Source organism: Anolis sagrei, chromosome 9 (assembly GCF_037176765.1).
Source record: "Anolis sagrei isolate rAnoSag1 chromosome 9, rAnoSag1.mat, whole genome shotgun sequence".
NCBI classification, from domain to species: domain Eukaryota; kingdom Metazoa; phylum Chordata; class Lepidosauria; order Squamata; family Dactyloidae; genus Anolis; species Anolis sagrei.
The window spans coordinates 3,769,738-3,782,510 of record NC_090029.1 but is presented as its reverse complement, the minus strand read 5'-3'; the positions used below and the strand labels follow the sequence as shown (position 1 = coordinate 3,782,510).

At 46.0% G+C, this 12,773-nt stretch overlaps 1 protein-coding gene across 3 annotated transcripts in view; it reads right to left on the bottom strand.

Annotated features, from left to right (window-relative positions):
* RORA (RAR related orphan receptor A) overlaps nucleotides 1-12,773 on the bottom strand; it is a 667,113-nt gene that overhangs the window by 23,621 nt on the left and 630,719 nt on the right. For 2 of the 3 annotated variants that reach the window (XM_067471239.1, XM_067471241.1), the window contains 3 exons: nucleotides 11,881-12,022; nucleotides 5,167-5,562; nucleotides 2,262-2,383 (listed from right to left, as the gene is read on the bottom strand). In XM_067471239.1, coding sequence (XP_067327340.1) covers nucleotides 2,262-2,383; nucleotides 5,167-5,562; nucleotides 11,881-12,022 — 660 coding nt within the window. The remainder of the gene's footprint in view (nucleotides 1-2,261; nucleotides 2,384-5,166; nucleotides 5,563-11,880; nucleotides 12,023-12,773) is intronic. The other variant, XM_067471240.1, reaches the window with a different exon arrangement.

Genomic DNA, 12,773 nt, shown 5'->3' with positions numbered 1-12,773 from the left:
AAAGACAGTTGCATCTGTCAAGTAGGAAAATTAGGTACCACCTGAAAGTGTGGGGAGGCTAAATTAGCTAATTTATGAGGCCATAAAAAAGACTCCAGCAAAGCATTCCAGCGGGGAAGCATGCGGGGAATGCGGAAGTGCTTCATCAGCATCGCAGATGGACGATGAAAGCGACAGCTCCCCTGGCAGCCAGAAAAGGTTAAATAGCCTCTGTGTATGTCTGTATATGTTTGTATGTCAAAAACTGGCATTGAATGTTTGCCATATATGTGTACACTGTAATCTGCCCTGAGTCCCCTGCGGGGTGAGGAGAAGGGCGGAATATAAAAGCTGTAAACAAACAAACAAATAAATAAAAATACATGGTTATCCAAATTATTTCAACTCTGACAAGTCAAAAAGCTATTGCTGATGGTTGTATTGGTTGTCTCTATCTAGCTCAGTGTTTCACAACCTACCAAATGCCACGACCCCTTAATACAGTCCCTCAGGTTGTGGTTTATTTATGTATTTATGTATGTATTTATTTATTTATCTATCATGTCAGGAGCAAACCAAACAATTGTATTGCATTTTTTAACAAACAAACAAACAAAACACAAAGTTTGCAAGCTTGGTAGTGGATTAAATGTCCTTTGACCAGTATCTGGCCCCTTGGAGTGCATCTGGTGTTGCTATAAGCCAGCACCCTGGACCGCGCTCTGACCTACAAAAAGCACTGCCTGAACACCAAGCAAAAAGTGGGCACTAGAAACAATATCATACGAAAGCTGACTGGCACAACCTGGGGATCACAACCAGACACAGTGAAGACATCTGCCCTTGCGCTGTGCTACTCTGCTGCTGAGTATGCATGCCCAGTGTGGAACACATCTCACCACACTAAATGTTGGGGTTCAGTCTGATCCTGATCTGTGTGAACAGGATTCTCTGATAGTTCTTCAAACTGAGCAAGCTCTCCCTGACTCTGACAGTGTGGAATCTGTTGTTGATGCAGAGGTCAGTGGGAATGAAAACAAAACCCAGCAGTTAGAAGAGAATGTTTTGGAAGTTAGCCATGATATCTCCCCACCTGGGCTTGATAATGAGGTCCGAAGAGAACAGATAGTGAGAGATAGATTTGTTTCCCAGTCTGTACGAAGGTAACAGCGCCTTCAGCAGAAAGAGGCCCAAACAGAAAAGTCAAGGGGCGTTTCTAAGAATAGCTTCTTTGGTTTAAGAGGGTTCCTGCCGGTTGCTTCTTTAGATCAAGCAACGTTTGGGACTGTGGCTGGTCTTGGCAGAATTCCCGTGTTCCATGGCCAGTAATCCCAGAGGCTTGTAGTTTCCAAGTTCATGGTTAGTAAAAGGCTAACAGACTCCTGGTTATTGTTTTGTGGCTTTTGAAGTTTTGCTCAAGTTCAGAGATCCTACTGACTACTGTGTTTTTCTGTGGCTTTTTTACTCTGCATTTACCTTTCTTTTGTAACCAATTTTTCATCAATAAACAAGGATTGCTTTTCCTACAGTCCAGAGTGGTGGAGTTAATCTTATGGTCTTGTTTCTTGAACTGGGATGCAACACTAAAACAGTGGATGTGGCTCTTAATGAGACATGAAGCATTGTCATGGGATGTCTGCGCCCCACACCACTGGAGAAATTACACTGCTTAGCACGTATTGCACCACCTGACATCCGCCGGGAAGTAGCAGCCAATAGTGAAAGGACCAAGGGAGAGACATCTCCAGCTCATCCCCTGTTTGGGTCTCAGCCAGCACGTCAATGACTTAAATCTAGAAATAGTTTTCTAAGATCTACAGAGACACTCGCTGGAACCCCTCAGCAAGCGAGAGTCCAAAAGTGGCAGGCTCAAACCGAGAACTGATACCTAATGAGAGACTCCCCCTTGGGCACACAGAAGACGGGGCGACTTGGAAGGCGCTGAACAGACTGCGCTCGGGCACCACGAGATGCAGAGCCAACCTTAAGAAATGGGGCCACAAAGTGGAATCCTCGACATGCGAGTGAGGAGAAGAGCAAACCACTGACCACTTGGTGCAATGCACCCTGAGCCCAGACACATGCACAAGGGAGGACTTTCTTGCAGCAACACCGGAAGCACTTCAAATGGCCAGAGACTGGTCAAAGGATATCTAATCAACTACCAAATTCACAAATTTTGTATTTTGTCTGTTTGTTTGCTTTGTTCTGTTAGAAATGTAATACAATTGACTGGTTGCCCTGACACGACAAATAAATAAAATAGCATATCCATTACATACCTTGCTCTGGTAGTTCTCAATCTCTTCCTGTAGAAAGGTTTGCCATGTTATCTGCTGCAGCTCCTCCCTCAAGTACTGGCAGGTTTCCATGTGTGATTTGGAAATGTTCTGTGCAAGATGTTCTACGGCAGAGAAGGAACAAGAAACGACATGCATTAACAAAAAGGGTGACCCACAGCTACTTTTGCACATGTTCCCTCTAGCCAGCCATTAAACCACAGATGTTTACAGCAGTCAGAATGCACAGTAATAAAATTCAGCTCTAATACACATTTCTACTTCCGGGTTGTTGTAGGTTTTTTTCGGGCTATATGGCCATGTTCTAGAGGCATTCTCTCCTGTCGTTTCGCCTGCATCTATGGCAAGCATCCTCAAAGGTAGTGAGATCTGTTGGAACTAGGAAAATTGGGTTTATATATCCGTGGAATGACCAGGGTGGGACAAAGAACTCTTGCCTGTTGGAGCTAAGTGTGATTGTGTCAACTGACCACCTTGATTAGCATTTGATGGCCTGGCAGTGCCTGGGGCAATCTTTTGTTGAGAGGTGATTAGCTGTCCCTGATTGTTTCCTCTTTGTTTTGCTGTTGCATTCAAGGCCATCACTTGCCTCCAACAGACCAGTTAAAACCTCTCAACAAAGGATCCCCCCAGGCAGGAAGCAGCCAGGCTTTGAAGCTGCAAAGCTATTCAATGCTAATCAAGGCCATCACTTGCCTCCAACAGACCAGTTAACACCGCCCAACAAAGGATTCCCCCAGGCAGGAAGGGGCCAGGCTTTGACGCTGCAAAGCTATTCAATGCTAATCAAGGCCATCACTTGCCTCCAACAGACCAGTTAACACCGCCCAACAAAGGATTCCCCCAGGCAGGAAGGGGCCAGGCTTTGACGCTGCAAGGCTATTGAATGCTAATCAAGGCCATCACTTGCCTCCAACAGACCAGTTAACACATCCCAATAAAGGATTCCCCTAGGCAGGAAGCAGCCAGGCTTTGAAGCTGCAAGGCTATTCAATCAAGGCCATCACTTGCCTCCAGCAGACCAGTTAACACCTCCCAATAAAGGATTCCCCCTGGCAGGAAGCAGCCAGGCTTCGAAGCTGCAAGGCTATTCAATGCTAATCAAGGCCATCACTTGCCTCCAACAGACCAGTTAACACCTCCCAATAAAGGATTCCCCCAGGCAGGAAGCAGCCAGGCTTCGAAGCTGCAAGGCTATTCAATGCTAATCAAGGCCATCACTTGCCTCCAACAGACCAGTTAACACTTCCCAATAAAGGATTCCCCCAGGCAGGAAGCAGCCAGGCTTCGAAGCTGCAAGGCTATTCAATGCTAATCAAGGCCATCACTTGCCTCCAACAGACCAGTTAACACTTCCCAATAAAGGATTCCCCAGGCAGGAAGCAGCCAGGCTTTGAAGCTGCAAGGTTATTCAATCAAGGCCATCACTGTACTGTCGAAGGCTTTCATGGCCGGAATCACTGGGTTGTTGTAGGTTTTTTTTCGGGCTATATGGCCATGGTCTAGAGGCATTCTCTCCTGACGTTTCGCCTGCATCTATGGCAAGCATCCTCAGAGGTAGTGAGGTCTGTTGGAACTAGGAAACAGCACAACAACAGCGCAACAACAGAGAGTAAACAAACAAGGACATCTAATCACCTCTCAACAAAAGTTTGCTCTAGTCACTGTTAGGCCATCAAATGCTAATCAAAGTGGTCAGTTGAAACATTCACACCTAGCTCCAGCAGACAAGAGTCCTTTGTCCCACCCTAGTCATTCCACGGATATATAAACCCATTTTCCTACTTCCGACAGACCTCACGACCTCTGAGGATGCTTGCCATAGATGCAGGCGAAACGTCAGGAGAGAATGCTTCTGGAACATGGCCAAACCTACAACAACCCAGTAACACTTCCTCATTACTTTATTTTCCAGATCACCAGACTGGGCCACAGCAACGCGTGGCAAGGGACGGCTAGTAATAATAATAATATAATATATAATGTAATACAATACAATACTACAAATAATAATACAATATTATAATTATATATTTATATTACACGTACAATATTATAATTATATAATATTATTATATTATATAATTAAATTATATAATATTATTATATAATCAATAATACAATATTATAATTATATATTTATATTACACGTACAATATTATAATTATATAATATTATTATATTATATAATTAAATTATATAATATTATTATATAATCAATAATACAATAATTATATATTTATATTACTAATAATAGTACCATATAATGGTATAGCACAATATAGGAATATTTAATACTGATATTGTACTATGCTAATAACACAATATATTGTATGTATATATTATCTTGTAAGCTGGTCTGAGGCCCCTTTGGGGTGAGAAGCTTGGCATATAAATAGGGAAATAAATAAATATCCACATATCCGCCGAAGTTTCCGACAAAGCGGTCATCTTGGGAGCCTCTTATTTCTCACAACAAAGCATCAAGTGTGGACAACGGAGGCAGAAATCCCAGGACTAACAGGTCTATCTCTATCTCAATAACTCAATCACTCAATTGTTCTTACAATGGTTTTCTCAGAGTTACCTGCCTGACCAACAGCACATCTGAAGCACATCTGAATTCAAAAGAAGTCCCGGGATTTTTTGCCCCGTGATTTAGTGCTGTCTGGAAGCGCCCTGTATTGCCAAAAAGAGCATGGGCAAACTTGGGCCCTCCGGGAGTTTTGGACTCCAACTCCCACAATTCCTAACAGCCGGTAGGCTGTTAGGAATTGTGGGAGTTGGAGTCCAAAACCCCCGGAGGGCCCAAGTTTGCCCACGCCCGGTGTAAACAGCGACAAACTCAAAGATGACATGGATTCCCCTCCCCGCCTTTGACGATTACCTAATTCTGCCATGGACACAGTAGGAGAAGTCTCTCCGTTTGTGAAAGAGCAATACGGAAAGAAGCCCGACGCTGGTGTGTAGTCACATATTGGTTCTGGTTTGATGCCATTAATATCAAGCCCCGACTGGTCTGGAGAAGGCTGTATGTCTAAGTAGAAACTGCTAACGGCAGAGTCTGCTTTGCTACCTTCAGGGGTATGCCCATCAATGTAATTACTGAGGTCGTCGTGCAGTTCGGTGAGCCCGTTGGGGGTGATGCTGTAGGTGGGCGTCAAGGGCTCGGCCTCTCCGGGCTGCTGCTGGTGGTCGCGCTGTTGCTGCTGCAGCCGGTGCTTCTGCACTTCCGCGTACAAGCTGTCCCTCTGCTTTTTGGACATTCGGCCAAACTTTACAGCTGAAATACACGCACAAGCGTTACATTGCATTACCATGCGTCACATGAACCACCGCGGAGATTAAGATCTTCTGCTCTCAGTCCCGCCACCATCACAGGCGTGTTTGGCGCGGACAAGAGACAGGGTTTAAACGCAGTGGTTCTCAACCTTGCTAATGCCGTGACCCCTTAATGCAGTTTGCTATGTTGTGCTGACCACCAACCATAATATTGTTTTCATTGCTACTTGGTTAATTCTGAAAGGGAGGACAGTTGTTCTCAGCCTGATTATTTATTTATTTATTTAAAAGTTTTATATACCGGCCTTTTCACCTCTCTTGAGGAACTCAGACCGGTTTCCAACCATAATATCACGTACAATCAATAAAACATCGTAATACATATTACAGTAAAACATTAAAACAGCAATTACAGTCAATAACTACAATGGTCAGTCGTCACACTAAAATCATTGCTCATCATCCTCCATCCATATCTCAGGGTGTTGGCTCACTCATCGAATGCCTGTCTCCATAGCCAAGTCTTCACCTGTTTCCTAAACGTCAGGACAGAAGGGGCGGTTCTGATCTCCAGAGGGAGAGAGTTCCAGAGCCAAGGGGCCACCACCCAGAAGGCCCTGTCCCTCGTCCCCACCAGACATGCTTGCGAGGCCGGTGGGACCGAGAGCAGGGCCTCTCCAGACGATCTTAATAATCTTGATGGTTCATAGGGGAGAATACGTTCGGAGAGGTAAACAGGGCCGGAATCATTTAGGGCTTTACAGGTTAACACCAGCACTTTGAATTGTGCTCGGAAGCTGATTGGCAGCCAGTGGAGCTGGCGCAACAGCGGAGTGGTGTGCTCCCTGTACCCAGCACCCGTTAGTAGTCTGGCTGCCGAGCGTTGGACTTGCTGCAGCTTCCGGGCAGTCTTCGGAGGCAGCCCCACATAGAGAGCGTTGCAGTAATCTAGACGGGATGTAACCAAAGCGTGGACCACCGTGGCCAAGTCAGACTTCCCAAGGTACGGGCGCAGCTGGCGCACAGGTTTTTAACAAAGCTCCCCTGACCACCACTGAGACCTGTGGTTCCAGGCTCAGCGATGAGTCCAGGATCACTCCCAGACTGCGAACCTGCACCTTTAGGGGGAGTGTGACCCCATCCAGCACAGGCTGTAACCCCGTACCCTGTTCGGCCTTTCTATTGACCAGGAGTACCTCTGTCTTGTCTGGATTTAGTTTCAATCTGTTGTCCCTCATCCAGCGGCCAAGCACCGGTTCAGGACCTGGACAGCCTCCTTAGTAGCAGGTGGGAAGGAGTGACAGAGTTGGACATCATCCGCGTACAGATGACACCGCACCCCGAAACTCCGGATGATCTCTCCCAACGGCTTCGTGTATAGGGGGCAGTACTGAACCCTGCGGGACTCCACAGTACAATGGCCGAGGAGTCGAGCAGGAGTCCCCTAGTGACACCTTCTGGGAGCGGCCCCCGAGGAAGGACCGGAGCCACTGCAAAGCAGTACCCCCAAGACCCATTCCCGCGAGGCATCCCAGAAGGATACCGTGGTCGACGGTATCGAAGGCCGAAGAGAGGTCCAGAAGAACCAACAGGGACACACTCCCCCTGTCCAGTTCCTGGCAAATGAGCAAGAAAGCACTAACGAACAGACTGAACTTGATGAAGCGGGAACCTTAGATCGAGCTGACCGTTTGGAATTCAGAGTTCGAAGGAGTGTGAGAATAGCTAACAAGAGGGAGGTTAGAGGCCAAAGAAACGCCTTTGTGTTTTGCAAAGGGTATTAAACAGGGTGTTTGAGAGCAATCCTGTGTCAAAGCAACTTCTCGTTTCAACCAAGGGGCTTGCATTTGTTTGCCTGGATTTATTTTTTTTGTCGTGTCAGGAGCGACTTGAGAAACTGCAAGTTGCTTCTGGTGTGAGAGAATTGGCCGTCTGCAAGGACGTTGCCCAGGGGACGCCCAGATGATTTGATGTTTTTATCATCCTTGTGGGAGGCTTCTCTTATGTCCCCACATGAGGAGCTGGAGCTGATAGAGGGAGCTCATCCGCCTCTCCCTGGATTTGAACCTGCAACCTGTCGATCTTCAGTCCTGCTGGCACAAGGGTTTAACCCACTGCGCCACCGGGGGCTCGGTTGCCTGGATTATCTTACAGTTGTTATCTTACAGTTTTCATGGTCACGGTTTCAGGACTTTGTCATGTTTCATGGGACTTTGCCTTGAGGCCGCGACTGGTGGAGACGAGGGAGAGGGCCTTCTCGGTGGTGGCCCCTCAACTCTGAAACTCACCCCCCAAGGACATCAGGCATGCCCCAACTCTGGCAGTCTTTAGGAGGAGCCTGAAAACGTGGTTGTTCCAGTGTACCTTCCCAGAATAAGGAAAATCCTAGCAATATGTCCTTTAATGCACTTTATTAGTGATCTAGGACTGTCTGCATGCCTCATCCCTCTCCGAAAACTCTATCGTAGTCATATTTCACCTGTTCATGCTCAGCGTTATTTTTTAAATTTTAATTATTACATTTGGCCCAGCCATAGGTCTTTTAAACGTCGTTGCGTTATTGTTAATGTTTATTGCTTATTTTTTTGTTATGAGTTTTATTTTATTGTTTGTATTACTGTTATTGTTTTTATTACTGATGTATTGTGAGCTCGGCCTCATGTAAGCCGCACCGAGCCCCTTGGGAGATGGTAGCTGTGCTGGTACGGCTGTACCAGGAGCTCCTACTTTATTCGCTTTGTATCAAATGTTTCCTTGCAGCCAGGGATTCTGCAGCTAGGTGACTTCCTTTGGTTGCAGTCGTAGGGCAAGTCACCTGTCCATCATTGTTAAGTTTTGGTTCCGCCCCTTGCTCAGGGCGATTGGGAAAGGAAGGGAGCCATTTTTAGTTAGTCTCAGCAAGGAAAGCTATGTACAGGACGTGTGCAAGCTTCCCCTGTACAAAAGCTTCAACTTTTAAGCATTCCCAAAGCTTTGAAGACTTTCCGGGGAAGAACAGTCTTAAGAGTCTCCAAAGATTTCCAGGGAAACAGCCCTAAAGACCAAAGAGCTCCATCTGGAGAGTATCTAAGCCTTTACTGGTAGGTCCACTCGGTTCTTTGAGACGCAGTTCGACCCGGTAGCGGAGCTCACATCAGTAAGGGTTAGATTACAGTTAGCCTGGGAGAAGTTAGAAAGGGGATTTTCCTTTAAAGTAAAGAAGAAGTTATTGAAGACAGTTGCCTGTCCTTTGTGGGCAAGATTAGGAAGTCACCAGTTGCATAAAGCCTGGAAGCATTTGTTTAAACCTTTGAAGACAAGAAAAGTTTCTGTTTGATTGTTCATTAATAAAAGACTTTGTTATACGAGGGGTATTTTTTAAGTAAGGTCCGTTTTGTTGTAGACACTAGTAGTTTGCGCGCATACCGCAACGAACGGGTGCGTTGTGTACCGGCATGCCTCAGGAACAACTGTGCTCAGTTTCCGCTCTGTAGCTCACCTGTATGGTTCTGTTCTGTGCTTTAAAAATGTTTAAGACTATCAACTCACCCTCCGCATGTCAGGTTTGCTCGCTTCAACTGAAGCCACCAATTCGTCTGTAATCAAAGAAGGGCGACCGGAGTGGTCCTCATCATGGACGTTGTCACGGCCATCTTTGAATTGTCATACCCACTTACGCACTTTGCTTTCACTCATAACAGTATCACCGTAGACTTCACAAATCTGTCGATGAATTTCTCCAGCAGGCAGGTTCCTTGCTGACAAAAAACGTATCACTGAGCAAACCTCACATGCGGAGGGTGAGTTGAGAGTCTTAAACATTTTGAAAGCACAGAACAGAACCATACAGGTGAGCTACAGAGCGGAAACTGAGCACAGTTGTTCCCCAGGCATGCCGGTACACGACGCACACGATCGTTGCGGTATGCGCATGAACTACTAGTGTCTACAACAAAACGGACCTTACTTAAAAATACCCCTCGTATTAAAAAAGTCTTTTATTAATGAACAATCAAACAGAAATTTCTCTTGTCTTCAAAGGGTTAAACAAATGCTTCCAGGTTTTATCATTGACAGATTTGTGAAGTGTACGGTGAGACTGTTATGAGTGAAAGCAAAGTGTGTAAGTGGGTACGACAATTCAGAGATGGCCGTGGCAAAGTCCATGATGAGGACAGCTCCGGTTGCCCTTCTTTGATTACAGACGATTTGGTGGCTTTTGGTGGTGGCAAGTTTTTATGAAGAGGGTGTTTTAAAATTGGTTCAGAGGTATGATAAGTGTTTGAACAAACTTGGCAACTATGTCGAAAAATAGAGTGAAGTATGTACTTTCTGAAAATAAATTTACTTTTTTGAAATAAACTTTCATTGTGTACTTATGTTCAAACGGACCTTACTTAAAAAATATCCCTCGTATTTCACAAGCCCTCTAAAGACTGTTTGTGGTGGAAAATTCCTAAGAGCTTCTCTTTGGGCCCCCTGGCTTCCTGCTGGGTAAAGGTTGCACGTCCTGTTTTAAAGACAATTCTTTACAGGCCCAGCGCGCAACAGAACAGTAGCGGGGTATAAATAAAGTATTATTATTATTATTATTATTATTATTATTATTATTATTTGTTGGCCCTACTATTCCACTAACAGAGTTCGTTTCATCACATGACATTCTATGGGTAATGTGGTATATGCCTTGTTTTTGTACACCAGAAACCCTGAAAAATCACTAGGTGGGTCAACCTAACATACATTTGATGACTTATTTATTTATTTATTTATTATTTGAACTTCTATGCCGCCACTCCCCTGGGGCTCGGAGCGACTTACAAAAATGGCTAAAATCTAACACAATTTGAAAACAATTTAAAAACAGCAATATCAAAGATCAAAGGCCTCTCGAAACAGGTATGTCTTCCATGCCCTGCGGAAAGCTGGTAAGTCCCGCAAGGCACAGACTTCAGGTGGCAGATTGTTTCAGAGCGATGGTGCCACTGCTGTGAAGGCTCTGCGTCTGGTTGCTGTTAGACGCAAGGTCTTGACACTGGGGACTTCCAATAGATCTTGGTCCTCAGAACAAAGGGATCTCTGGGGTTGGGAGGGGGAGAGGCCCATGCAAGGCCTTCAAGGTGAGTCCCATCCCTTTGAAAGTGATCCGGTGCTCAATGGGTAAGATTGGGGTGATGTGGCATCTCATCGGAATTCCCGCAAGAAGCCGAGCAGCTGCATTTTGTACCAACTTGAGCTTCCGGATCACCGTCAGAGGAAGGCCAATGTAGAGGGCGTTACAGTAGTCCAGTCTTGAGATGACCGTGGCCTGGATGACCGTAGCCAGGTCATCCCTGGACAGGGAGGGGCCAGCCGTCTAGCCTGCCGCAGGGGAAAGAAGGCGGTTCTGCTCATGGCCTGGGCCTCCATCCTCAGCAGAAGGTCCAAAAGGACTCCCAGACTCTTGACCAACGAGGACGGGCGTAACGCCTCGCCATCCAGGGTAGGCAGCTGGATATCCCCACTGCCTGGTTGACCCAGCCATAGGATCTCCGTTTTTGCCGGATTCACCCTCAACCTGCTGGCACGCAGCCATCCAGTCACGTCCTCGAGGCACTGATGAAAACAATTGGGAACAGAATCCGGTCGGCCTTCTATCTTCAGCACCAGATGAGTGTCATCGGCATACTGATAACACTCCAGCCCAAAACCTCGAACCAGCTGAGAAAGGGGTTGCATAGAGATGTTAAACAGCAGAGGGGAGAGAATGGCCCCCTGAGGAACCCCACAAGAGAGAGAGAGAGGGGGGGGGGACCTCTCAGAGACCAGGCCTCCCCTCTCCACTCGCTGTCCACGGTTGAGAAGAAAGGAGGACAGCCAGTTTAAAGCTCTCCCCCTGACTCCAGCAACAGCAAGGCGGTGGGTCAAGAGATTGTGGTCGACTGTGTCCAATGCTGCCGTGAGATCCAATCACACAAGCAGCGCTGACCCGCCCTGGTCAAGCTGGCATCAAAGGTGATCCGTGATGGAGACCAGCACCGTCTCTGTCCCATGCCCTGCACGGAAGCCGGACTGGAATGGATCTTGTCCGGCTGTGTCGTCTAGGAATTGCTGCAACTGCTCTGCTGCTGCCCTCTCCATCACCTTGCCCAGGAACGAGAGATTCGAAACTGGGCGGTAACTGGAGGGAACCAAGGGATCTAAATCTGGTTTCTTCAGCAGGGGAGAGAACACCGCCTCTTTTGCCCAGGAATGGAAGAAATATTCTGAGGTGCAGAATATTTTCAAAATGGAATGAATTTATCCAAAGCTAAGGAGTGCTGCACATACAAGACAGCTGGACCCAGCCAGTAAAGCTCACCATCTCGAGACATCCCCACAGCGAGGCATTTCTGTAACCGACAGTGTTGGCAACGGTTTCTACTTGTCCGATCGATTAAACAGTTTTTCTGACGGGGACAGGAGTACGTGGCGTTGCTTTGCTGACTCCGCCTGAAGAAACCCTGCAGGGGAAGGACAAAAGGCAAGAGGAAGACGCATTACGGGCTGCTTCCAAAGCTACTACAACAGCATCTGAAAGAGACACATTGCGCATCTATATAAATAAAAATGTAACGTTCGTTTGTGGGATTGACAGAACTCCAAAACCACTGGACAAATTGACACCAAATTTGAACACAAGACACCTAACAGATCAATGAGTGTCCATCATCCATAAATGCACACGCACACAAAAAACCCCAGTGGAACTGACTTAAAAATCCAAAAAATACACCATATATATATATACACTAGGCTTGGAGGATCGTGTTCGTTAGTTTCTAAACTCGTTATGAATTCGTATTTAAATTAGCTTTCGATCCAATATCGAGCCATGCAGGAATAGTGTGAGGAGTAATTAAGAATCGAAACAATTTTTCCAATTTTTGTAATTATTTTCGTATGTATTACTATATTATTATCGTATATTATATTATTATAATTGTATATTATTATATTATATTATATTATTATTATATTATATGTTATAATTCATAGAATCATAGAATCATAGAATCAAAGAGTTGGAAGAGACCTCGTGGGCCATCCAGTCCAACCCCATTCTGCCAAGAAGCAGGAATATTGCATTCAAATCACCCCTGACAGATGGCCATCCAGCCTCTGCTTAAAAGCTTCCAAAGAAGGAGCCTCCACCACACTCCGGGGCAGAGAGTTCCACTGCTGAACGGCTCTCACAGTCAGGAAGTTCTTCCT